Here is a 25,918-nt window from a genome sequence, read left to right on the forward strand (position 1 = left end):
CTGAGGAGAACAAGGTTAATCTGATAAGTGTTAAACATAATTTCTGGTTTGATTGACAATGAGACAACTATCCACAAGAGACCAAAAGACATAGGTATCAATAGATATAGGTCACCTTACTGCCTTCAACAATGAACAAAACCAATACAACATAGTCTTGTTTAGTTATATATTAGATTCTAAAGGTGAGTTTCCAAAATACGATTTTCCTTTCGATTTTCCATCCGATCGGATTCCGTCGTACAGGGAAATCGTACAGAATTCTTAGCACACGATACAATTTTCCATTCGATTTAAAACAGGTTTGAAAAGTTGCTTTTATATTCGAAACGCAACAACGTTTGATATTTTCCATACAACAATATATCGGAAATTAGCCTACGTAAAGCAACCAACAATCAATCAAACAACAACATCAACTTAATTTGAAATGTGGACAGACGGACGACGATAATGACGATAGACACAGGAAGCAAACTGATGGCAGTAATTCGCATGATATTTGGGGGCAAGCTACAAAACGAATTACCGTGATTGCCACATATTGTATGACATAATCATCATGTTGTCAATAATTCATGATTATAACGTCATTTATCCAAACACGTCATCTTTCGCCTTTTTCAAAAACGACAAAACCAATATGGTGTAACATTCAGAAATTGTACAATCTGTATCCTCGATATACAGTTTTTTTTTAAAAAGAAAACGAAACCTAGGAAAGAGCTGTTGGAAAGTGTTCTCATTGATCATCTGTGTTCCGTCGCCACCCATAAGCGCTTGGACTAGATAGCATATGAACCATATCTAAGATCGTTTCCCATACACACAATCCTTGGTAAAGTGAACGTTTTACATGATTGAAAAGACTAGACCGAGTCGGCGAAATAGCATCAATAAGTCTCCTTTTTTTGCGCAAATAGTTGTTTTCTTGTTAACCCCTAATGAGTTTGTTTGATCGTACACTAAAACCGCATTGCGTTCTATCAATGACATTGTCAAATCCATATCTGGTGATCTAGGCTGATGTTTAATTCTTATATTAGGGTCACATCTTCAAATGCCATTCATGTCCCCCGTGCAGTCTTTTTTCCTCTTTCAAGCAATCGAACATACCTTAACACAACCTGTTAATACATGGAACACAGGAAGTGTGCGATCTCTCAATGTCTTGTGCTGGTGAAGGGTCATGGATTCATATATAGCTAACGCTTTGTCCTCTCTTAACGCAAGCCATGGTTCGTATGACCCTATGTCATGCAATAGCGAAACAACAATGCAGCAACATCAGTATACCTTACAAAAATAATATTTCCGTTTACCTTTGTACATTATCATGTTTGGCGGCAAGGTTGGTTGTTCAAAAATATGGTTGACTTTCTGAAATTATTCAACATCACATAGTAGCGTTATAACACTGTTTCCTTTATTAATTCACCCCTCATTTTATTGATTTTGTTTTTAAAATTGTGTTAGAGATCAAATGTATTTGTTCAGTGCATGTTCAATAACATTAACGGTACCAATTTTTCTGCACCAGATGCGCATTTCGACAATACATGTCTCTTCAGTGATGCTCATTGCCAAAATATGTAAAATCCAAAGCCTATATAAAAGATGAACGGCTATTATTCAATTGTGTTAATATTTCTTTTGGTAGTGTAAAGCCATTGCAATTGATATTTTATAGTTTGTCCTTCTATGTTGTGATGTTACATTGTTTTAGGTAATGGTGCAGGTTGTAACATATCTAAACGTTTACACCCGCTTTATTTGTTTGGTGTTATTTTATTTTGCACCGTGTTAAGTCAGGAACCTGATGTTTGGTAGTTGTCTTTGTTGATGTGGTTCATTAGTGTTTCTCGTCATTTGTTTGTTTTAATTTAGATTAGACCGTTTATTTCTGTTTGAATTGTTTGACACTTGTCATTTTTAGGGCCCTTTACACATGTTACAGCTTGCTGTTTGGTCTGATTCATGGCTTCGTCTTGAAAACCGTACTTTAACCTATAATTCATTTCTTTTACAAATTGTGACTTGAATTGAGAGTTGTCTCATCGGCACTCATACCGCATCTTCTTATATCTTTGTCTTTTCAGCTCTGATAAATGTGATACATCTCACTTGTCCTGTTGAAACTTTGATTTTTGAAAGTGATATTTTCTCTCTCATATTTTGCAGTAGGCAACAAGAAAGAAAGCGGATATTAGGCAAACAGTCAGTTTAGATCTTTTGGTGTAGCAAATTATAACAGATCATAAGTCTCAAAATTGGTAAACAATCTAAACAGCCTAAAATTGTTGACCATATATTTTTCAAAGGGTAAGAATATAAATCAACCACACTAGTACGTAATAACGGTAATCTGTTCAATTAGAATTAAATACAATATCTTGGTTGATAAGAACATTTTCATGTCTCTCTCAGAATGTTTTCCGAGATCAACAAATTTGTGTTTATAAATAATCGAGGGTATGAATTCGATATTTACTGTATGCTTTAAAATCTTACTTAATTTTTTGTCTATCCTCTATATTTGAAGCTTTTTATGTTCTATCCTTCAAATGATATATCCATCTTTTATGTTTGCTGTACGCCATTTTTTCAATTCTTTATGTTTTGGTCGATATTTTCTGTACATTTGGTCCATTATTCTGTATTCTTTGTTTTGTTTTTTTTTTGTACTTTTGGTCAAGTATTCTGTATTTTATTTTGATAATTTTTTATCTGTATTTGTGGTTAATTTTTCTGTTTTGAAATAATTGTATATTATGAACAACAGGTAAAAATTATGTTAGTGTTATGAAAAGGTACATTCAAGTATTATTAGACACAAAAACTAGATTTAATGGTCATGTTAGGGTACAACCCGTTAAAACAATGAAGTTTGAACATAATCAAGTTGTTTAAATAAATCAATTAAATAAATCTGCTTTTATTATTGTTTTCAAAATTTCCCTGGCTTTATCAGAATTGCACTTAATTGATGATAAGGATGTACAATATGAAAAATGTAAACGGGTAACCAATCTAGTTGTATCCAAAGCCTGTCTCCTTTCCTCAGTGCAAGGTTGATACTTTGGGCTGCCATATCGTACTGAGGACCAGTGAATAACCACACCATCGCATGTCCATTCTTCCTGAGAGTATAATGAGTGGATTGCTTTGGGCCTCCTATCATAGCAGCTGACACAATGTAAACACCATCCGTTTTAACAGTAAAAATACCCGTGTGGGTATTGTAAGTGTTACCAATATTAGTGAGGACACGGGTGTATTTTACTATTTCACCTCTTTTCCATCTTATACTATTATGATTTAAAGTGGCTGTAAATGCAGTAAATGAACCATGACCATTATCATCTGAAAAAAATTTCTTAAAATATATAATGTATACATAATTGAACGTTTCATAGAATACAATCTATATCCAGCACGCTGTATCTTTGATGTTTTAATACATTTTAACACAATTAAGTACATTTCTAATTATATCGTTAATATTTTTAGTGTGTTCTGTCTTACACATATTACTTTTGTATTGAATTTAAGGTTAATCGCTTCATTTTTTCAAATGTTTCAATTTTTAGTTTAAATAATCCTAAATGATATAGAAATATAAACTTAGCTTATCTACATAATTAGCAACCCCCTTCACACATCATGAATCGAATTTCATACTTTGATGCTCGAAATCGATAAACTTGAGTAACCCGAGCTTATTACAAATGAAAAGCCCATAAACCCTAAATGAAAAAAAGGTCATTTAAAAGTCGGGAAAGGAATCAGAGCTTTACGTGAAGGAAATGTTTTCGTAAAATTGTGACAACAATGTTTTATAACACAAAAGCTGTATTTTATTGCTAGTACTGGCTGCTACATAGATGATACCTTACATAGTAAGGATTATTGGATACAGTTTGCCAAAGAAACATATTAGCTAAGTCACTGATTTTATATATACCAAACACTTGTTATATTTACTGTGAACAGAGTAAAATCATATTCATAGAGAGCTGACAGATACAAAATTCATTAGTCGAATACATACAGGATATATATGCCACGGAAAAAAAGAAAGAAAAAAAAACAACTGTACATGTAACACTAAATGAAAAACTAAAGACTAAGCAACATGAACCCCAACACAAATAGTGCAATAATTTGCTACGGAAGGGTAAGCAGATTGTGCCGCACATGTGACAACCGTCGTGTTTCTGATTTAGAAATAATAAAAGGAGGTATGGTTGCCAATGATACCTCAACCAGAGACCTATTACCACATTAGTTCATCCTATCCACTTAGAAAGCTTAGTGTCTCTTTTAATCCATATATGCAGGCGATTTGGTGTCACGATATCACAGTAGCATGGGTTCGAATCCCGGCGAGGGAAGAACCAAAAATTTGCGAGGGCAAATTTACAGATCTAACATTGTTGGGTTGATGTTTAGACGAGTTGTATATATATATATATATATATATATATATATATTTATTTCTAACGACTTATAAATATTTGCATTTTTCAAGGTTCTTGAATAAATGATGAGTAATTGCCTATATACTTAAATATACTTTGCATTCAGTAAGTAACACTGTAAAAGAGGGACGAAATATACCAAAGGGATAGTCAAACTCATAAATCGAAAATAAACTGACAACGCCATGGCTAAAAAAGAAAAGGACAAACAAACAATAGTACACATGACACAACATAGAAAACTAAAGAATAAACAACACGAACCTCACCAAAAACTAGGGATGACCTCAGTTGCTCCGGAAGGGTAAGCAGATCTTACTCCACATGTGGCACCGGTCGTGTTGCTTATAAGATAACAAATCCGGTAAACAGTCTAATTCGGTAGGTCACATTCATGAAAGGGAAGGGGATTGTAGTTACGACGTAAGGAAAGTGGGACGAAAGATACCAGAGGGACAGTCAAACTCATAAATCGAAAAGGAACATATCCGATATCATTTGTGGAACGGTTATTCCATAATGGTCAACCAACTCGTGATGGCGTCCGTAAAAGTTACAAAGTGATGATTTTAAAAGAGGGACGAAAGATACCAAAGGGACATTCAAACACATAAATCGAAAATAAACTGACAACGACATAGTACGGCGGCTTTGTGAAAAATTGTGCACATCCTGCTACAAGCATGAAATTTGACATAGACCTTCCTCAACTATTACTCTTTTATTTCAGATAGGGAGGCATTTGAAAAAAAATGTCTTACTTCCAGTAAAATCCAAAATGGCGGACATCATACTTAAATCAGTCCAATATCGCAGGCTAGTGTGTAAAAAGGTGTTATTATCACGGTACTATCATAATATTTGGTACAAACCTTTGTTTTTTACTACTTTTGGATAAATAAAATAGATTAGATGTCTTTAATAAACCTACTTCCGATAAAAATCCAACATTGCGGACATTGTACTAAAATAAGTTTATTGTTTAGGGAGGGTAATAAATGTGTTTTAACGTATTTCTACTATCATTAAATTGTGCAGGAACCTTTCGTTGGTGCTTCTCACATTTATACAATGTATAAGACATATGTCTTAAAAACCCTTACTTCCGGTAATATCGAAAATGGCGGACATAGAATTATCAATTTCTTATTGTAATATTCAATTTTTTCTCAAAATGTTGGGTTTTTTTTCTGATCATTAAATATTTGGTTTTAAGTTATTCTCAAAACCACTAATTCTATTCTGTTGTAAATGTTTAAAAACAAAGTTAACATTTCCGGTAAAAAAAAAACACAATATGGCATAAATTTCAAAGATGAGTCCTCAATCCATATCTTCGATGTAGGGTTTTGGATAGATTGATTAAAACAAAATAAAATCACTAAAGTATTAAAACATTTTTAAAATTACTACAATTTTCGGCCATAAATCACGGTCACCACCACATGCACACATCGCAGTGCAAGGGAGACCCGATTTTCCACATTAACAACGACCGCGGCATCCTTTCGTACATCCACAATGTACAAGCTTCTGACAAAATGATGAGGCCTCAACAAGAGTTTCGAATCATGACTCGTTTAAGTTCGTGATTCACTGCATCAGACACATGCACCATGATTCTAATGTCTACCTCTAAATGTGAACTTGGTGCTAAACTTGAAATACATCACGTGGTGGATAAGATAGAATATCCTGATCATTTGTTGCTATAACTACCATACGCATCAAAGACTTCATCCACTCGTATTACAGTTTCAAGGTATTTTATTAAGATAAGGACATAATACCCAATCAGCATACTCGTTAGGCCGCAATTCACAATCGGAGAGCTGATTTTCTACATTTACAAAGACTGTGGTATTGTTTCTCACATAATGTACAAACTCCTGATAAGACGAAGAGGCCTCACAAAGAGTTGTCCAGAAGGGTTCCCATGGATCATATTTGTTCCTTCGCCATTCATACGCGCCTGGACTAGTAAGCATAGGAACCAATTCCATGCTTGTTACTCATTCACACCCTCCATGGTATATTGCACGCTTTACATGCTGACAAAGACTAGACCGAGTCATGGGAATAGCCTCAATAAGTCTTTCCTCTTCCAAAAACACATGTTTTCTTGCTTTGTTAACCCCATCTGGTATGTTTTTTTTTCGATCTTACAACAAAACCAATACCACAATTAATGTTTTCAATGACATTAAAATTATCAAATCCATATCTGGTAATGTTGGCTGATCAATCATCATTCTAAATGCGAAAGTGGCATCTTCAAACGCCATTAATGTCACCAACGCAGTTCCTTTTCCAGTAAACGTGTTATCTCTTAATGCCTGGTGCATTTGAAAGGTCATGGATAGATATATATCTTAAGCTTTTTCCACTTCCAAATGCAAATCGAAGTTTGTCTGCCCCTATGTCACGGAATAGCGAAACAGCAATGAAATCGGTATCGACTGTTCGAGTCGTGACTCATTTAAGTCTGTGTTTAACTGCATCAGACACATCGATCTTGATTCTAGTGTCAGTCTCATCGTGTAAACATGGTGCTAAACTTAAAACATCATCAAGTGGTGGATAACACTGAACATCCTGAGCATGTGTTGCTACAACTACCTTTTCCTCAAAATTGTATTGAGCAAGCTGCTGTGAATGAAAACTTAAAAGTTCTTTCTTATTGTCGTCATCTCTCAGAAAACTTTGCCAATTTTGAGGATTTATTTTACCCTGGATTCGTCTGTTTATTGCCTTTCCCCTAAATGTAGCTCTTGCTTCTTGTAGCAGCTTTCAAACTACCAGTTTTGTCTATGTTCGCATCCGAGACTACATCCACTGTTGTTACAGTTTCAAGGTGTTTCATAACGATTATGCTGATTGAGTATTATGTCTTTACCTTAATAAAATACCTTGAAATAGTAACAAGAGTGGATGGAATCTTTGATGAGTATGGTAGTTGTAGCAACAAATGCTCAGGATATTCTATCTTATCCACCACGTGATGTATTTCAAGAGTAGCACCATGTTCACATTAAGAGACAGACAATAAAATCATGGTGCATGTGTCTGATGCAGTGATACACGAACTTAAATGAGTCATGATTAACAGTCGTTACTGATGATACTGTCAATACTATTTCGCTATTCCGTGACATAGGGGCTGACGGACTATGGATTATGTTTGGGGAGGCAAAAGTCTTTGGATTAATATCTATCAGTGGCCTATCAAATGCAGTAGGCAATGAGTGATCATACACACTTATTGTGACCCATACCTTCTCCGGTTGTGATACGGTTCTCTCTTTGCTTGAAAAGGAAAAAGACTGCGTGGGAGACATTGATGGCATTTGAAGATGTGACTTTAACATAAATAATGATGATTGATCAGCCTTAATCATCGGGGTTTTACTGTAAGATCGCACAAACTTATCAGATTGAGCTAACATGATTAACGAAGCAAGAAAATAACTATTTGCACAAAAGGGAAGGCTAATTATAATTGAGGCTATTTCCTCAACTTGGTCTAGTCTTTTCAAGCATGTTAAACGTGCAATATTCAAATGCAGGTGTTAAGGGGACGAGCTTTGGATTTGCTCTTATGCTACCCAGTCCAGGCACTAATGGATGGCGAAGGGAAAAAGAGGATCCCTTTTAAAAAAAACTCTTTCTGAGGCCTCATCATTTTGTCAGAAGCTTGTACATTGTGGATGTAAAAAAGAGTGCCGCGGTCATTGTTAATGTGGAAAATCGGGTCTAGCGTGCACTGCCTTGTGTGCATGTGGTGGTGACTGTGAACAAACATGTATTCTTGACCAAAAAGTAGTAATTTTAAAAATGTTTTAGTACTATAGTGATTTTTTATTTTGTTTTAATCAATCTTTTCAAAACTCTACATCGAAGAAATGGATTGAGGACTCATCTTTGAAATTTTACGTCATATTTTTACCGAGAGTGTCAACTTTGCATTTAAACATTTACAACATGATAGAATTATTGGTTTTGGGGATAACTTAAAGCCAAAAGTTTAATGACCGGCACAAAAAAAATCATTTTCTTTACATTTTAAAACAAGTTGAATATTTGAATAATAAATTGATATTTCTATGACCTCCATTTTGGATATAACCGGAAGTAAGGGTTTTTAAAACATATGTCTTTTACATTGTATCAATCAGAAGCACCAAAGGAAGGTTCCTGTACAATGTTATGATAGTAGCAATACGTTAAAACACATTTCAATTACCCTCCCTAAAAAGTAAGCTCATTTAAGTACAATGTCCGCCATGATGGATTTTTACCCGAAGTAGTGTTTTTGAAGACATCTAATCTATATAATATATCCAAAAGTAGTACATAACAAAGGTTTGTACCAAATATTATGCTAGTAGCATGATAATAACACCTTTTCACATACTAGCCTTCGATATACGGCTGATTCAAGTATGATGTCCGCCATTTTGGATCCTACCGGAAGCGAGACATTTTTTTCAAATGCCTCCCTTTCTGAAATAAAAGAGTAATAGTTGGAAAATGTCTATGCCAAATTCCATGCTTGTAGCAGGATGTGATAATTCGTCTGAAATATGCTTGTAGACGCCGGACTAACATGGCTAATAATGAACAAGACAAACAGACAATAGTACACATGACACAACATAGAAAACTAAAGAATAAACAAAACGAACCCCACCAAAAACTAGGGGTGATCTCAGGTGATCCGTTTGGACTCTTGATTTAAACGCTTCCTTGTGAGCAACAACCCTTCACTCTTTAAACTGTCATTTTTTCATTGAAATATACATGTTCCTTTATTTAAACAAAAGTGTTTTCAACTTTAGTATACCGCAACACTTACGAAACCATGTTTTGTTACATCTTTTCAACTTTGCCAAAAAAATTCTGAATATTTTAGCGGTTTTTGTCTCTTTTCTCAAAATATCTTTAAGAAATGACTTCAGATTTTTAGCGTAATTCAAGTTTGTAACTGCGCTGCTACACTAAAAATTACCTTTGCAACTAGTGTACAAGTTAGAACTATTAGTTTAATACTATTCTTCAAAAACTCACTGCACAGTTATTGAAAAAAGACATAAATCCTCTTAAAAGAGCAGTTTTCTTTGCACTTCTTTTTGAAAATATCCCTCAAAATTCGAAGAAAAATAAATGTTTTTTACAGAAAAATTACACATCAGTAAGGGGTGACTTGTTTATTAACTAATAATGATAGAGGTTAAATCGCATTGCTGGTTATCTGAGGATTAATTTGAGCCCTTAACCACATCTTTACGTCAGCAAATGGCGATTAAACAAGTCTAAATGTCCCAAAAAAATCTTGAAATTGGTTTCACCGGTAAGCCGTACCGGTGTGAAAGGGAGAGGGTTAAGTTGTCGTCAAACAATATCGAGAGCCATGAAAGCCTTATATCGGTGTTTTGGTTATCAGCCGTAATAGTACGGCCCCCAAACGGTGAGGGTAATTTTTTAGCAACTACAACAATTTAATGTTTCACCTCCTTTATGCAAAGTTTAGTTTGCTATTGGGTGGTTGGGGTCTCTTTCGGTTGGATTGCTTTATACTGTGCAGATCGTATACATCATTGGCTTACAAATGTTTGAATGCGAGTGTTCCTGAGAAAAACGAACTCAGGTAAATGATTCTGTCGCAAAAAATCAATAGAAGAGTGGTTTTTTTATATACTGGAATTGCTTGTCTCGATACCATTAGTTGTGGTCTGTAAGTCCCTGAGTATATCTCTTAATTAGTAGTAATTTCTTTGGTACAACGATGATGTTAATGAGACAGTTATTAAATTATCGATTAAGTCAATGAATTAAGAAATAATTAAGAAATAGAATAAGTTGACCTTCGATGAATTTGATTTTTTTGGGGGGATAACGTTTCTTCGTATTGGTTTTACTTATGCAAGAGCTACGATATATGATTATATTTGTGTTCAATCCTTAATGGAAGTGAAAAAGTGAAATAATAATACGCTTTCAGCAGTAAGTTAGATTAAATTTAGTAACAATAAGCTAATAAACATAGCTGAAGATCTTTTCACTTGCAAGAGAATAAGTCGACTTAATTAAATCCTTATTCATATCCCCTTTAAATTAACTCCTTAGTTAGAGTTGGAGCACACTTGAACAAGACAGGTCCAGCTTTTAAGAAAAGAAAAAAACATGTAAACATTGTATCTATCTGATGAGTTAAGCCTTTTACTTTGATAGCTCGTTTTTTTTTATTGTACTGTTACACCACTGTCCCAGGTTAGGGGACACCGCCACTTTCTGTATGTATGTGCCTGTCCCAGGTCAGGAACCTGTAGTTTATTGGTTGTCGTTTGTTGATGTGCTACACTGATTTTCGTTATTTTTTTGTACATTATTTAGCCTGTTATATTTCTCGTTTTACATTTGCGATTGGGAGGCCTGTTATAGCTGACTATGAGGTATAGGCTTTGCTAATTTTTATAGTACATACGGTGACATATAGCTGTTAATGTCTCTGTCTTTTGGTTTCTGGTGGAGAGTTGTCTCATTCGCAATGATACCAAGTCTTCTTTTTTATATTGTAAGTGAAACAAAGGTAAATCATTGGTTAACTCTTTCGAACCACAAAAACTCATTCTTGTAGGTATAAAAAAAAAAGGATGAATTACATATTTTACACCTATAATATGAAAACAAAATGACCTGCACGTATTCGATATCAATTTGTACCTATATTAATGGTACCATCGGTTCAAAAGACCGTTAGCAGTCTTGGGAGGTCTCCGTGATGACGTATGAGATGGCGCTTAAACTAAGATACATACAACATATTGATAAATGGTCAATTGTTTTAAATTGTATATACGTTTAAGCATGTTATTTATAAAAATATGTTTTTATGTCTAAAAGGCGTATATGAATTTGACAGCGAATGCCCATTTAAAATAGATAGGCTTTGAAATGTTTAGAGTTAAGTGTTACGGATGAAAGTAATCAACAAAGGTGCTTTTGACGCTAAAAACAAAAGCAAATGTTGTATTTTGATAAAGGTAGAATTGTCATCATCTATTAAAAAAAAACAAGCATTATTTGTTTTTGACATATTTGGTACAAATGTGTTTAGCATAAAATCTCACCAGAACTTTCACGACAGAATCGCTCCCTGTGGTCATTATCACATTGAATACACTGAAGTCCGTAAGTGGCATCTACGTATACCTGGTTCAATATCATCGGCACCAAAACAAACAAGATGTAGGTAAAAACAAGTGTCATTATCCTATAACATGTATAAAATATCATAATCATTGTATAAAATTTAAAACCTTCAAGGGTCAATAATTGGTTATATAAAACATTTTTGTTTCTATTTGAAAGTTTACAATCTTATATCTAATTCAGGAGATATGCAAACACGTTTTTATTCGAACACAAAGAAAATAAAGTAATATTGTAACATATTGTAGCTGTGTGTGCTTGTAAAAGACTACTGAACACATCCATGTACCGGCAACTAGAGGTTGCATTTCTGTACATGTAGACATTTTCCCATAGATATTCCATTTGCGGCTTAAACGGTACAATTTTTACTTTTAAGTTTCTTAAAAAACATATCAACGAATGGAAATTTGAAATGCACCACTACTCAATCCTAATGGCAATGCAAATATTTCAACATGTATATTCCCCAACTGTTTAAGAGTTAAAACTGATATTAACATTTTGTTGGCCCTTCCCTCTAAGTTTAATAGGTCTTCCTCAGAATTCAATGTCGCCACAACTCATGTGAATTTATACTGGTAACATTCCAACCACCCACAGTTTACTTTTAATGGGCGTTATCTTTTAAAGAGAGTTAGAACAATGCTTTTTGTATCTTTAGAAATATATGTACATGTGTATCAGCACACTGTGTGTCAATCATAAGCCTACATACTTACAATGTAGATGTCAATCGATCAAGCAGGTTTTTTTTTTCATTATATTTCAAAGGTGGACCTCGTATGATGATTTAACCAATACCACAATTATATTTTTACTACCGCCATTGTTATTGTTTTATATCTTGATTTTTTCCATTAAAAAACAACTTTAAGATCATAAGTTTAACTTACCTATTCTAAAATATCTCCTGACTGTTCTTGTATGCTTTGATAGCGAATGAATAATTTGACAAGGAAGATCAGTCCTTTATACTGTCATGTTAACAGTTAATGCATTACGATTGGGCAACTCATTTGTTAATGCCTCTTTGATTTCTTAAATCCTTTGTTTGCAAAAATTGTAAAACATCTAATGTAGGCGGTTAGTTATTCTCGGGCATATCGATTGTTGAATTACTTGATACATTGAACATTGACCATTTTTGATTGACTGTGCATGTATATGTTTGTTCACCGGCTTTTTGGTTGTGTTCAACATTAACTTTTTTAATAATCACTGGTACCGTCCCTTCAGGTATTGACCACCCGAACCTGTTGTTTGATCTTTTAAGTGTTTAAGCTATGTTTTTATTTTTTGTTATTTAATTTATTTATTTATTTTTTTGATTTTTTTTTTTTTTGGGGGGGGGGCGCATTTTCAAAATGTATTAAAGATATTTCCTTGGTGCAAATTCCATCTGATATTTTATCCTTAATCCGTCCATTCTTGGTGAACAAATGTATTGGGATTTGATATAGCTACACATATGCATAACTTTTGGTTAATTCTTAATATGACAGTCCTTACCTTGGACATATCATGTTTTATTGGAGAGCTTTGTTGTGATTGATAAAGTTCTTTTATCAAATACACATAGACCAGAACGCATATCACTGAAACAAGAATGTTTAAATCTCTGTATGTTTTATATTTTAGTAATTTCAAATATAGACGAATGGATACATTCTCGCTCACACTTAATGATACGGATATCATAGAAGTTAAGATCCCCTTCAATTCCTAAAATCGTTTCTATTGCCTATTAAAATCAATTCAATTGTTATAAGCTAATTCATTTAAACAACAAAAAAAGGTTTTTAAACGAAACAGTCTGAGAAGGATTTCATTATATGTAAAAGATTTGTATACTGGATTAGTTCAAAAGCAATCGCTCAGGCTTTTATGGATATGAACCAAGGCACCACTGATGAATTTTGTATATCTTGAGAAAAATTTAAATCAACATGTTAAATAATTTTACGAGTCTGAAGCGCTTTTCTGGATTTAACTTCATTAGGAACATTCATAGAGAAATGTTTGAGAGCCACGAATGTATAAATACCGAAACAGTTTAGATGTTTATTGATAAAACATACATGTACCTCCAAAAAACATCTAATTGCACAAGGGAGTTGAAACCTTAGTTTCTTTAAACTAATAAAATATTTAAACGGACAATCTTAGAAAGTTTTGTTATAAATCATGTCAGTACCGACATTCTCATTACTTAAAATAGACGAATGGGGTACTATTTGAGTGGCAATAAATCACAAATGTTGAGGATTTGACAAAAACTTACATTTCACAATTAACACAAACGAATCCATATAGAAGGTTAAAAAGTACCAGTGAAATCCTTGAAAAGTTATTGCACTATTTTCAATTTTTCAACGGAAATAACACACGGTAAACACGTACAGCTGGGCTTGTTAACGTGAAATATTTATGTTGTACAATATATCAGATAATAATATCGTTGATAATTAATTTGTAGATAAAGATTATTAGATGTAATGGTGTATTTGAACTATGCATGCATTGTACTGTTATTATGTTTATAGATTTTGGTTTTTGAGTGTTTATCAGTGCAGGTGTTTCATCATTAAATCCTTACTATTCTACTGCATGTTACACAAGTCAGGTTTGTTTTATTGACACTTATGGAAGGGTTTCAATTAAGTTAAGTTCCCGATGCATTATTTTTAATTGTTTTGTTTATGTGTGTGCTTTTAACTAGCTTTCTGTAAATGAGAATACTCTCAAATCGTACTCTCGTAACAACTTCACCTGTTCGACATAATTTTTAAGGCACTTTTGTTATTCAATGTTTACTTTTTTTGTGTTATATCTGTTCTCATTATTAATTAAGTATCACCTTTTATAAGTATTTAGTATGACGATACATTTTCACTTCTGTTCTCGGACTTTGAAAATGTTGAACAACAAATTTATTTATTTGACAAAAAATAACTGCTTTCTCCCTACAACAAAATTATTTTATTAAGATTTACCTGTTATTTTATTTAACGTCGTTTTGTCCAAGGCTAAAGTTGCCTTTTGGCATAGTTTTAGGTAGCCCTTTTTTCTTATTAATATTGTATTTGATTTGTGTCACACATCAAATTTATTTGTTCAACATGTTTGTTCACTTATTTTAGTAAATATTACTCTTTTGATTGAGGTAAGCTATTTCATTTGATATTTTAAATTGTATCTTTCTATGATGTTGCAGCTATTTCAATTGATATTTTAAAGTATATCTTTCTTTGATGATGCACCAATATTGCAGGTTATGTTGAAGGTTGGCGCATGTTATAACGCTAAAATATATTGCATTTGTTTACTTTGTCATAAGACAGAAATCTGTTGTTCAGTGGTAATCGTTTGTTGTTGTGGTTCATATGTGTTTCTCGGTTCTCGCTTTGTATAAAGATAAGACCGTTAGTTGTCCTGTTTGATTGTTTTACATTCATCATTTAGGGACACACTTAAATAAAATTCAAAAATCAGAAAGCAATAAATGAGGATTGTTACATCTGATATATGCCTTTCTATAAAGAAACTAAGGTTTCAACTCTCTCGTGCAAAGTTGACCTGAGATGTATTTTGCTTATTCTTAAGGTAATTTTTGTCATATAGTTTTTCAACTGTTTCGGTACTAATACATATTCGGCTTTCAAATATTTGGCTTTAAGTGTTCCTGATCAAAGTAGACCCAGAAAAGTGCTTCGGACGCATAATATTATTACACGTGTTGTTTTCAATTTTTTTTCAAGATATACAAAAATCGATCAGTACTGCCTATGATGATCCGTCTTAAATACAGTATAAAAGATACACACACAATTAATTATTCAGACTCTTCTCCGTAAAGCACTAGGCAATTGTCTTTCAACCAATTCAGTATACAGATCTTTGACATATAATGAAATCCCTTTCAGACTCGTTTTGTTCAAAACCTTTACACATGAATTAGCATACAGCAAATCTGATTGAATTGATTTTAGTTGATAATAGATAAGATATTAGGAATTGAATGGACTTTTTTTTTATTTTTGTGATATACCTATCATTAAGTGTCAGAGCGGACGTAACTATTCGTCTGTATTTGATAAAAGGTAAGAATTTAAAAAAAAAACATACATTTAAACATTCCTGTTTCAAAGACCTGTGTTCTAGTCTATGTGTATATATCAAATATGATTAAAAAAAAAACTCTTTCAATCACATCAAAGCTCTCCAATAGAACAGGATGTGTCGACATTAAAGACTGTTATATTAAGCATAGACCAAAAGCTACCAATTTAAAATCATGCATATCCATAGCTTCTTCAAATCACAATGCATTTAGTTGAGCAAAAAGAGAAAGAGATAAGGTAAACTATCGGATTGAATTTGAAGCATGGGAACATTTTTAATACAATTTCGAAAATACACTTCCCAAAAACATGTATAATATATGGTGCGGGTGGTCATTACCTGAATGATACCAGTGAATAAACAAGGAAGGTAATGTTGAACACAATCAAAGAGCAGGTGATCGAACACATACATGCACGAAAAATGGTCATCTTTCAATGTACAAAGTAATTCAACGATCAATATGCCCGAGAATAGCTAACCGCCTACATTATATGTTTTACAACTTTTGCAAACAAAGGATTTAAGAGATCAACGTGGCATTCACGACTATGTTGCCCAATCATAATGCAATAACTGTTAACATGACAACATAAATGACTTTTCTTCCTTGTCAAATTTATTATTCATCATCAATTTCATACAAGAACAGTTTTTCCTCAATTCAGGAGATATTCTATGATAGGTAAGCTGTACTTATTATGTAAGATGCTATGATGCTAGGGTTAGTACTTCGCTTTTGTAGGCAATAAAAAGACGTTGTGTTGCCTTCAATTCTATAATTCAGCTCCCATACAAGTTTGCCTTACAATAACGTTGCGTCAACAATAGTAACGTTGGGTACGTTTGAACAAGGTCGTGAATCTTTGACACTCCGGGCGCCGAAAGTAAAATATAAATAGAAATGAAATGAAAATTTGATTAAATTGAAGACATAAATCATAATTCATCACTTAACTTTAAAGTCTATGTATCATAAAAGAAAGAATTAATCACTGAATAACTTCAAAGTCCATTCACTAAATCAATTTGAATTTGAATCTCTTAATTAATCACTTTGAATTTGAACAGTTTATTTCGATCATAATTTGAAAAGTTATTTTGTCCACTCGTGAATCTTTTGTACGGCATCTGACTTCGCCTGACGGAACATCTTGGGTCGTGTAACATCCTCCGGTTTAGATTCATTACAGTTCACTTCGATTGGGTATAATTTCGTGATTGGGCGGTTGGTGGTTCCGTTTTTAGTGCGAAGTTTTACAGTTCTGATAAGATTATCCTCTCCTTTTACGAGTTCTTCGACAACGGCGAGTTTCCATGAATTTCTTAAAGTTTCGTCATGTATTTGAACAACATCACCAATAGCTATCGATTGTTCGTTATTTCCTACACTTCTGTGATGTTCCCGTAATGAGGTCAAATACTCATATTTCCATCGCTGTTGAAAGTGGTTTAGAATGTTTCTTTGTAATTGAACACGTTTGTTAAAGTTAATTGGTTCAAAATGTCCATTGTTTTCACTAGCTGGATACGGAAGTCGCGTAATTTTTCGACCATACAAAAGATGTGATGGTGTCAGTGGTTCTGGATCCGTAAGATCGGATGAAACATACGTTAGAGGTCTATCATTGAGAGTTGCTTCGATCTCTGTCAACACAGTTTGTAAAGTCTCTAAATCGACACAGTTACTTCCTAATACTTTCTTTAAACACATTTTCGTTAACCCAATCAACCGTTCATAGAAACCACCAAACCACGGAGCTTTCTTTGTAATAAATTTCCAATTTGTTCATGTAGAGCTTAGACTTTCGCGCACTGAATTTGAGTTTGTAAGATGTTTGATTTCTCGACTGGCAGCTTCAAAAATTAGTGCATTGTCAGATATTAGTAACTTCGGTAAGGATCTCCTGCTTGCGAATCTTCTGAAGGCTAACATAAATGTAGGTTCTGATAAGTTATTCATAAGTTCTAAATGAACAGCTCTCGTCGACGCACATGTAAACAAACATAAGTATACCTTTGATTTTGTATCATCTGTATTTCGCACATACATAGGACCAGCAAAGTCTACGCCTGTAACAGTAAACGGTATATCCTCGTGTAACCTCTCTTTGGGCAGTGGCGGTGGATCAGGTTGTTGGTAAGCATGCGCTGTTACTTTCCGACAGTTAACGCATTTTCTAAGAATAACTTTGACTCGTTGACGAATTCGAGGTATCCAGTATACTTGTCGCAAGTGTGTTACGGTAGAGTTGACGCCTTCATGTAAATGACTGATATGAGCATCCATAATAATGAGTGAAGTGAGTCTATGTAATGGAGGTAACAAGTATGGATGTTTAGCTGATTCCTCCAAAGGTGCATGTTGAATTCTCCCGCGGCAACGAAGTGCATTTTCTTCATCAAAGTACAAGTTCAATTGTCTTACAATAGACGGCTTAACTGTCACAGATTTGTTGAAATAATTAAACACTTCATGATATTCTGATTTCTGAACCGTTTGTATCCATGTCAATGTAGCATGCTGTATTTCATTAACGGTCAATTCCGACAATGTTCTATCACGCCGTGCTAACTTACAGTTTTGTATAAATCTCATCACATAGGCTGTAACACGTATTAATGTCTTCAAACTGCTATAACGTTCGATATCCATAATCTTATGTATGCCAAATTCTTGACGTTTCTGAGATGTGAGTAGGACGTGCTGTTTTTCTGAGGTTTCATTAGTGGGAATCTCCATTATATTCTCGTTTTCAACAATTTCGTTTCCGCTCCATGTTGGCCATTGTGTTTTGTCTGTTATCCACTCGGGTCCATGAAACCATAATCTGTTGTTTATGTATTTCGTTCCTGTTATGCCTCTAGTTAATAAATCTGCAGGATTTGCATCCGTCGGACAATAACGCCATTTTTGATTTTCATTTGACTCCTTAATTTCCTTGACTCTGTTTGCGACAAACTTTTTGAGTGGTTTTGTTGATTGAAGCCATTTCAAAACGATCTGACTGTCACACCAGAAGTTAATTTGTAAGTTTCCAATATGTAGATTTTGAATAAGATGTTTCGCAAGTCGAGCCCCTAAAAGGGCAGCCATCAGTTCAAGATTAGGTAAAGTGACACTTTTCAATGGGGCAACTAGATTCTTTGCCATTACTAATGCAGACTCCTTTTCTGTGACAAGATACGCACAGGTTCCATAAGCTAGTTGACTTGAATCTGTGAAAATATGTAATTCTGCTGTTTCAATGTCCGATATTCCTGAACACTCAAAATAACATCTAGGAATCTCAATGTTCATTGCAAATTGTAGATCTTTGGTCAAATCACTCCATGTTGATTCGATTTCTTTTGGTAAAGGGCAGTCCCATGCAAACTTTTCTTTCCACAACAATTGCATTAACATCTTTGTTTTGACCGTGACGGGGCTAAGCAGACCTAGCGGATCATAAATGTTTGAAGATTGTTTTAAGATCTCACGTTTTGTTATTATCCTTTCCGTTGTTGTATTTATGTTGTTGCGAAACGAGATTTGATCGTTGTTCACATTCCAACGGAGACCAAGAATTTTGATGTTCGTATCTCTTTCTATGCATTTTTCAGATTGGGCTAAGCGTAGTAATTCTGTGCTATTTGACGTCTATGATCTCAGATTGAATCCTCCTCTTGCCAATAAATCTCGTGATTCTCTGTAGAATTTCAGCATTTCTTTCTCATCCCAGAAGCTTGACAAAACATTGTCAACATACAGGTCGTTTTTCAGTATCTTGGCTGTTTTACAAGAATTGAGTTTGAAGTGCTTCATAAGGGTGGCATTCAAGATGTAAGGTGAGCATGTAGTTCCAAATAGAACGACTCTAAAACGGTAAGTTATCAGTGGACTGTCTGGGTCAGATGAATCACTCAACCAAAAACATATTGTGACGTCCCTATCTTCTTTATCCAGTTCGACATTCAAAAACGCTTTATCTATGTCGGTAGTCACTGCGTGCTTGTGTAATCTGAATCTAGCTAAAATTCCCGTCAAATCGTTTAACATCGGCGGAACTGACATGAGACAATCGTTTAAACTAGCCTTGTGAGGTGATTCGTGATAACTACAATCATAGACTATACGTATAGGAGTCGTAGATGAGTCCTTTTTTACTGCATGGTGAGGAATGTAGTGAATTCTGTTTGACTGGTTTCCATTTTCTGTTACCCGCTCAATGAACCCTCGGCGTTTTTGGTCCTTAATTATGTCGCCATACATTTTCAGCATGTTGGTATCCTTTTTGAGTCTATCGATCATATTACAAGTTCTGCGTAAAGTGACATTATAGTTCGTAGGTAACTCATTGAAATCATTTCTCCATGGCAGTTTTGCGGTATAGCGGTTATCTTGGTAAGTTATGCATTTTGTTTCGTATTCATCATTGAAGTCTTTCATGGTGGTTGTTTCTAATTCGTCTGCTTTGACACCAATAGATTCTAAATCCCAAAACTTTTCCAGGCTGCGTTCCTCTTGCTGATGTTGAATCAGTACATTACACATTCCTGTTGATGATTGTTCTCCTGTAAAAGTATGCATCGGTCCTGACAACAAGTATCCCAAACGGGATTTTACGGCCGTTGGCCCATCTCCTCTGATCACGTGATCCTGCACAATACTCCAATAGTAGTCCGCTCCAATTAAAAGAGAAAGCTCAAATTTCCTATCCTCTGTGACTGGGTTAGCTAATCGTAATCCTTTGAGATATGGCAGTTTTGAAGCGATGACATTTGTAACATTACTGAGGGGTGCGGCAATGCGCGGTACTATCAGTACATCCATAGGAATAAATCCACCAGTTTCAATTTCTAAAGTAATCTGAGCCTTATCCATGTGTCTCACGTTCTGGTTGGCGTTTCCAAAAGTTGATAAACTAATTGTAGAATTTCCACAAGGTTTAAGTTGTAATTGTGCTGCTAAATCTTCTGAAATAAATGATTTCTGAGACCCTTTATCTAGTAAAATGTTAGACATCGCGCTCCGATCCTCGAACCATACAGGTGCTACTGCTGTCTTAAGAAGTATCTCGGTATGTGCCTGTGCTTGTGGTGTTGACGTGTAAAACGTTGACATGGGGTTACTTTCTTCTCCATTAACATTTACTGTATTGACGGCGGCGGCATCAGCGGGAGGTACAGGTGCTTGAGTTTCCTGATTACATAGAGCAGTGTGATGTCTCTTGTCACATTTACGACATTTATATCGTGATCTACATTCTGATATCTTATGTTTACCAAAACAGTTGAAACAAAGTTGTTTTTTCTTGACTATTTCGTAACGGCTGGCATTATCTTTAATCTCTGAGCAATCAACAGCTGAATGGGATTTGTTGCAAAATATGCATGGCTTGGGTTTATTCGATTCAGTGTTGTTCCTGGAGTTTGTGTACACTCTATTGACTTGTCTATAATTTCCTTTCATTGAAGCCTTTGTTACAAACGATGCGGTAGGGGTTAAATTATCTGTGTTCATAGCGTGGCCAGCTTGTTGAGCGCGCAGCTCCTTACCTATAGACTTTCGTAGTAAGTCTATGGTCCATGTACTTGTATCATGCTCTCTTGTCAATGTAGTTCTCAATTCCGGTGGTAGTTTTCTAAAGATGATGGGTGTAAGTACTGTTCCAAAATTTGTTTGACACTGTCCTAGTGATTCTAGGCCTCTAATACTAGTTTCAACTTTGTCATAGAATGTTCTGAGACTGTTTAATGACATTGTGGGGTTTGGCAAATCGACTAGTTTTTGCATATGTGCATCAATAATGATTCCTTGTTGACCATATCCCGCTTGTAGTAATGAAATTGCTTGCTCATAGTTTGCGTGTGTAAGTGACAATCCCGATATGCAACTTTCCGCTTCTCCGTGAAGCTGGGCCTTCAAGTATGTGAAACGTTGTACGTTTGTCAATGATGGGTTTGTATGGACAGTAGTTTCGTACGATTCCCAGAAAGTTTGCCATAGAAGTAAATCTCCCGAAAAAGTCGGCAAATCTAGTTTTGGAAGTTTGTGATAGAACTTATAAGTTTCATTTAATGGCGGATCTCTGTTGATCTCATATTCTCCTTGTGAGTTTGCACTTGCCGATGTTTGCATGTGCTGATTTGTATTCTGATTGAAATTATTTGAAGATGAATGCGTTGTACTAGTATTTTTTACGATACTTGAGGTTAATTGACTCACCGAGTCCTGAGGTGTACTTGATCTCAACTCCAAATCACATTCTTTGTAGCGGCGAATATTAATGTCTATATGCTGATTAAATTCGTCTGCATCCAAAATTTCCTGTTCCACACTTTCTGCATCCAAGGAATCCAATATTTCAGCGTCTAGTTTCTGCAAAAGTTCATGTTTCCGTTCAAGGTTTTCAATGGCACTATGAATGTCCCGTCGGGTGATCTCTCCTTCGTTGATTTTCTCGTCAGTTTTGTGAATCTGTCTGGTTACGGCGCTTCTGTGGCCTCCTCTTACTGCTTTCAGCTTATCCATCGGTCACGGTACCAATATGTAAGATGCTATGATGCTAGGGTTAGTACTTCGCTTTTGTAGGCAATAAAAAGACGTTGTGTTGCTTTCAATTCTATAATTCAGCTCCCATACAAGTTTGCCTTACAATAACGTTACGTCAACAATAGTAACGTTGGGTATGTTTGAACAAGGTCGTGAATCTTTGACACTTATCATCTAAAAGGGTTTCTTTTAAAGGAAAAGATCAAGATATGAAATAGTGGCAATGGTGGTAGGAAAAATGCCATGGTGGTATTGAATAATTCATCATAAAATGTTCGTCTTTGAAACATAATTAAAAAACCTACTTGATCAATACACATTTACTTTGTAGGTATGTCCACGATGTAGGCGTATGATTGACACACGATTATAATACACATGTACATATATTCCTAAAGATACAAAAACATTGTTCAAAATTTACTTTAAAAGATAACGTCCATTTAGAGTTTTTTATACATGAAAGTGCGAATTTAAAAGTAGACTGTTGGTAGTTCGCTTTATACGTCGTAAGATTTGTTTACTGTTTATACTCAATCCAGTAGCCAATTAGCAGGTAATGGCATAATATACAAAATATATTGGAGTTAAGATTTGATTTGAAATTCATGAAATCTTAAATTTCCGCATCAGGGAGAATGTATCAGGGAATGTTCATTCAAGACTGCTTCTGCTTGTGATTAACCTCATGAAATCTAAAAGTCCCCCATACAATTATCAAATTATGTGTTTACATTTCACCAGGAAGATAGTAATAGGAATACAAATCTGTGACATTTATGATCGGATGGTATGCCTATAGGATGTGGACTGGAGGCAGAGGCTGGATTTGAAAAAAAAACTTAGCCGTATTAGGCACAACTTTTTGGATTTTTGGTCCTCAATACTTTGTACTTTCGAACTTTTTTTTTATCTGAGTGGCACTGGTTAGTCTTGTGTAGACGAAACGCGCGTCTGACGTATCACATTATAAACCTGGTACATTTTGATAGCTATTATGCGTGTGTTTCTCTGTCCCTTTTGTTCTTAAAATGTCCTGTACCAAGTCAGGAAAATGGACATTGTTATATTATAGTTCGTTTCTGTGTGTGTTACATTTTAGTGTTGTGTTTCTGTTGTGTCGTAGTTCTCCTCTTATATTTGATGTGTTTCCATCAGTTTTAGTTTGTAACCCGGATTTGTTTTTATCTCAATCGATTCATGACTTTTGAATAGCGGTATGCTATTGTTGCCTTTATTTCTTTATAATCTTAAACGAATAAAACCACGCCTCTTGTGTGGAGTTCTATTAAATTCATATATATTTTGTTTTGTTTACTTACTGGTTGACAGATATGATATCTATTTTTCATCTTATATATAGAGACATAACGTGGAATGTTACCAGTATAATTCACATGGGATGGGGTGAAAATGAATTATGTGGAAGACCTAACGTGGAAGGAAGGGTATAAAAATGAAAGTATACGTTTAAACTCTTAGACGTTCGGGGAGTTTACATATTGAAATATGCCGCATTGAAATTTGAATTAAGTAATGATTCATATCAAATTTCCATTCTTAGATATATATTTGTTTCACGAAACTTTAAAGTAACAGTTGCACAGCTTTTATCGCAAAAAGAATTGTATGAAGATAATTCGTCAAAGGCTGTAACTTTTTATTGAAAATGATGTTTCATCTCTACCTAAAAATACACAATATGACAATCGCGATTTAATTTCTGGACATTCGAACAAAAGAAATAAGCTCATCAGGATAGCCGATAAATCTCCTGCTGGTTGGACCATAGTTCGTGAGTACGAGAATGACGAACTAGCATCAGATTCAGATGACTAGAAAACACTCCGCCAAGCTGAAAGCAGAGCTCTTAAAACCACAAATTTAAAGGAGGCGATAAGTCGTACTAAACTTTAAGCTAGACCTGCAGCTACTGTTTTTATACCTCCTACTTATACTGCAGATATGCCACATCAACAGAACAACCAGCCACCCTTTCGGAAGAACAGTCGCCAAGAGGCGCCTTTTTATGACATGTGTTATGAATGCCACCAATTTGGATACTGGAGGACAAACTGTTTTAATTGAAGCAGTAAGCAATGTACACCAAGGAACGACACAGCAAATTTAGACAAAAAATTAGTTAAAGCATCTTAATTTAAAATCAAGTTATAGGATTCCTTTTGTGAGTTAACCACGTTGCACCTCCTATGAAATTCCCCAAAAATAAATCTGCAGTTGATGATACTGATTTTGTAAACGAAGCTGTACTCCAACTTTCAAAAAAACGGATGCGTACACGAAGTACCATACCCTCCTTTTGTAGTAAATTCATTTATTGATGTCATTTACAAGTCCGGGAAAAAGAGATTGATATTATATCTCTCTGAATTGAATTTATACGTTTTGAAAAATAAAACAAAGCTCAACATTTTTTTAGAAAGATATACATGATATATACCTAATTAAATTTGATTTAAAATCTGTATATTTTCATTTGGACATCTGCAAAGAGCAACTTTCACATTTAAAGATATCTTGGAACGGAAAGTTGAATTGTTTTTCAGTTTAAGCTTTTGGTTTGAGTTTAGTGCCTTAATTTTTTTTACAAAATGTTTACGACCTTTGGTTATATACAATGAACTGGCGTGAAAACGGTGTAGATATAGTGATTTATCTAGATGATAGTCTAGGTACATGTATGTCAGAAGAGTATTAAGAATTAGCTGGATTTTTGATAAATAAGCAAAAATCATTTTTAATCCAGTTCAATTTTTGGGGTAAGCTTTAGTTTAGCAGAGTCTGAACGTAGATTAAATGATGCAAAAGAATCGTTTGACAGTATTTAAAAAAAAATCCCACAAGTGCTCGTCAGTTAGCACAGTTCACAGGTAGAATGATCTATATGTCTCCTGTTATAAGCAATGTCACAAGCCTAATGACAAGGCATTGATATTTTGCAATTGATAACAGAAAATCATTGCATGGTATTTAGATATTGCTTACACTGAGTATGCATTAGTAGAGTTGCGATTTTGGTCAGACAATTTGACAAATCTTAATCAGAAGAATTTTGTGAATAACACCTTACCGAACATAGTGGTGTATTCAGATGCTTAAAATGTAGCCGCAGGTGCTTTTACTGAAGAGTATAATGAAAAAGTTTTTCCTTCCACATGGATCGAAAATTAGAAAAAAACATGAGTTCGACTTGGCCAGAACTAAAGGCTATTCAATAAGCTTTGTATTCATTTAAATCTGTTTAAAAAAAAACAGTACTGTCAAATGACACACAGATAGTCAAAACTGTGGTAAAATATCAATAGAGGTAGCACTAAGATGTATTTAAAGTGTTTTCCATTTGACATTTTTAAATTTTGTTCGAACGATGAAGTCATTGTACATGCAATAAGGGTACCTAGATCAGAAAATTGTAGAGCTGATTTTTGTGTCTAAAATAATAGATATAGATGACTGGCAATCACCTCCGGATTTATTTATTTTTTAAATTCATCGATAATTTATGGGGTTCTAATACTTTTGATAGATTTGAGAATTTTGCTAA

The 25,918-nt window shown here is 34.4% G+C and overlaps 3 protein-coding genes and 1 long non-coding RNA gene across 4 annotated transcripts; all 4 read right to left on the reverse strand.

Annotated features, from left to right (window-relative positions):
* Positions 1-2,919: 2,919 nt before the first annotated feature.
* LOC139523690 (uncharacterized) lies at positions 2,920-12,641 on the reverse strand. Its single transcript, XR_011664665.1, has 3 exons — positions 12,590-12,641; positions 11,612-11,754; positions 2,920-3,363 (listed from the first exon to the last, which is right to left on the reverse strand). It is a non-coding gene; the product is annotated as an uncharacterized lncRNA (long non-coding RNA).
* Positions 12,642-16,914: 4,273 nt separating this feature from the next.
* On the reverse strand, positions 16,915-17,532 carry LOC139525092 (uncharacterized). Its single transcript, XM_071320275.1, has one exon. It carries the CDS (start codon positions 17,530-17,532, stop codon positions 16,915-16,917), a length of 618 nt encoding a protein of 205 aa, XP_071176376.1.
* Positions 17,533-17,607: 75 nt separating this feature from the next.
* On the reverse strand, positions 17,608-19,224 carry LOC139525093 (uncharacterized). Its single transcript, XM_071320276.1, has one exon. It carries the CDS (start codon positions 19,222-19,224, stop codon positions 17,608-17,610), a length of 1,617 nt encoding a protein of 538 aa, XP_071176377.1.
* A 234-nt stretch (positions 19,225-19,458) lies between these two features.
* LOC139525094 (uncharacterized) lies at positions 19,459-22,332 on the reverse strand. The gene has a single exon (XM_071320277.1). It carries the CDS (start codon positions 22,330-22,332, stop codon positions 19,459-19,461), a length of 2,874 nt encoding a protein of 957 aa, XP_071176378.1.
* Positions 22,333-25,918: the final 3,586 nt, after the last annotated feature.

Source organism: Mytilus edulis, chromosome 5, assembly GCF_963676685.1.
Source record: "Mytilus edulis chromosome 5, xbMytEdul2.2, whole genome shotgun sequence".
In the NCBI taxonomy this organism is placed as follows: Eukaryota; Metazoa; Mollusca; class Bivalvia; order Mytilida; family Mytilidae; genus Mytilus; species Mytilus edulis.

Coding starts and splice junctions, on each gene's coding strand:
- LOC139525092 (XM_071320275.1), bottom strand. CDS start 17,532: ATGTGTTTAAAGAAAGTATTAGGAAGTAACTGTGTCGATTTAGAGACT.
- LOC139525093 (XM_071320276.1), bottom strand. CDS start 19,224: ATGTTAATGCAATTGTTGTGGAAAGAAAAGTTTGCATGGGACTGCCCT.
- LOC139525094 (XM_071320277.1), bottom strand. CDS start 22,332: ATGGATAAGCTGAAAGCAGTAAGAGGAGGCCACAGAAGCGCCGTAACC.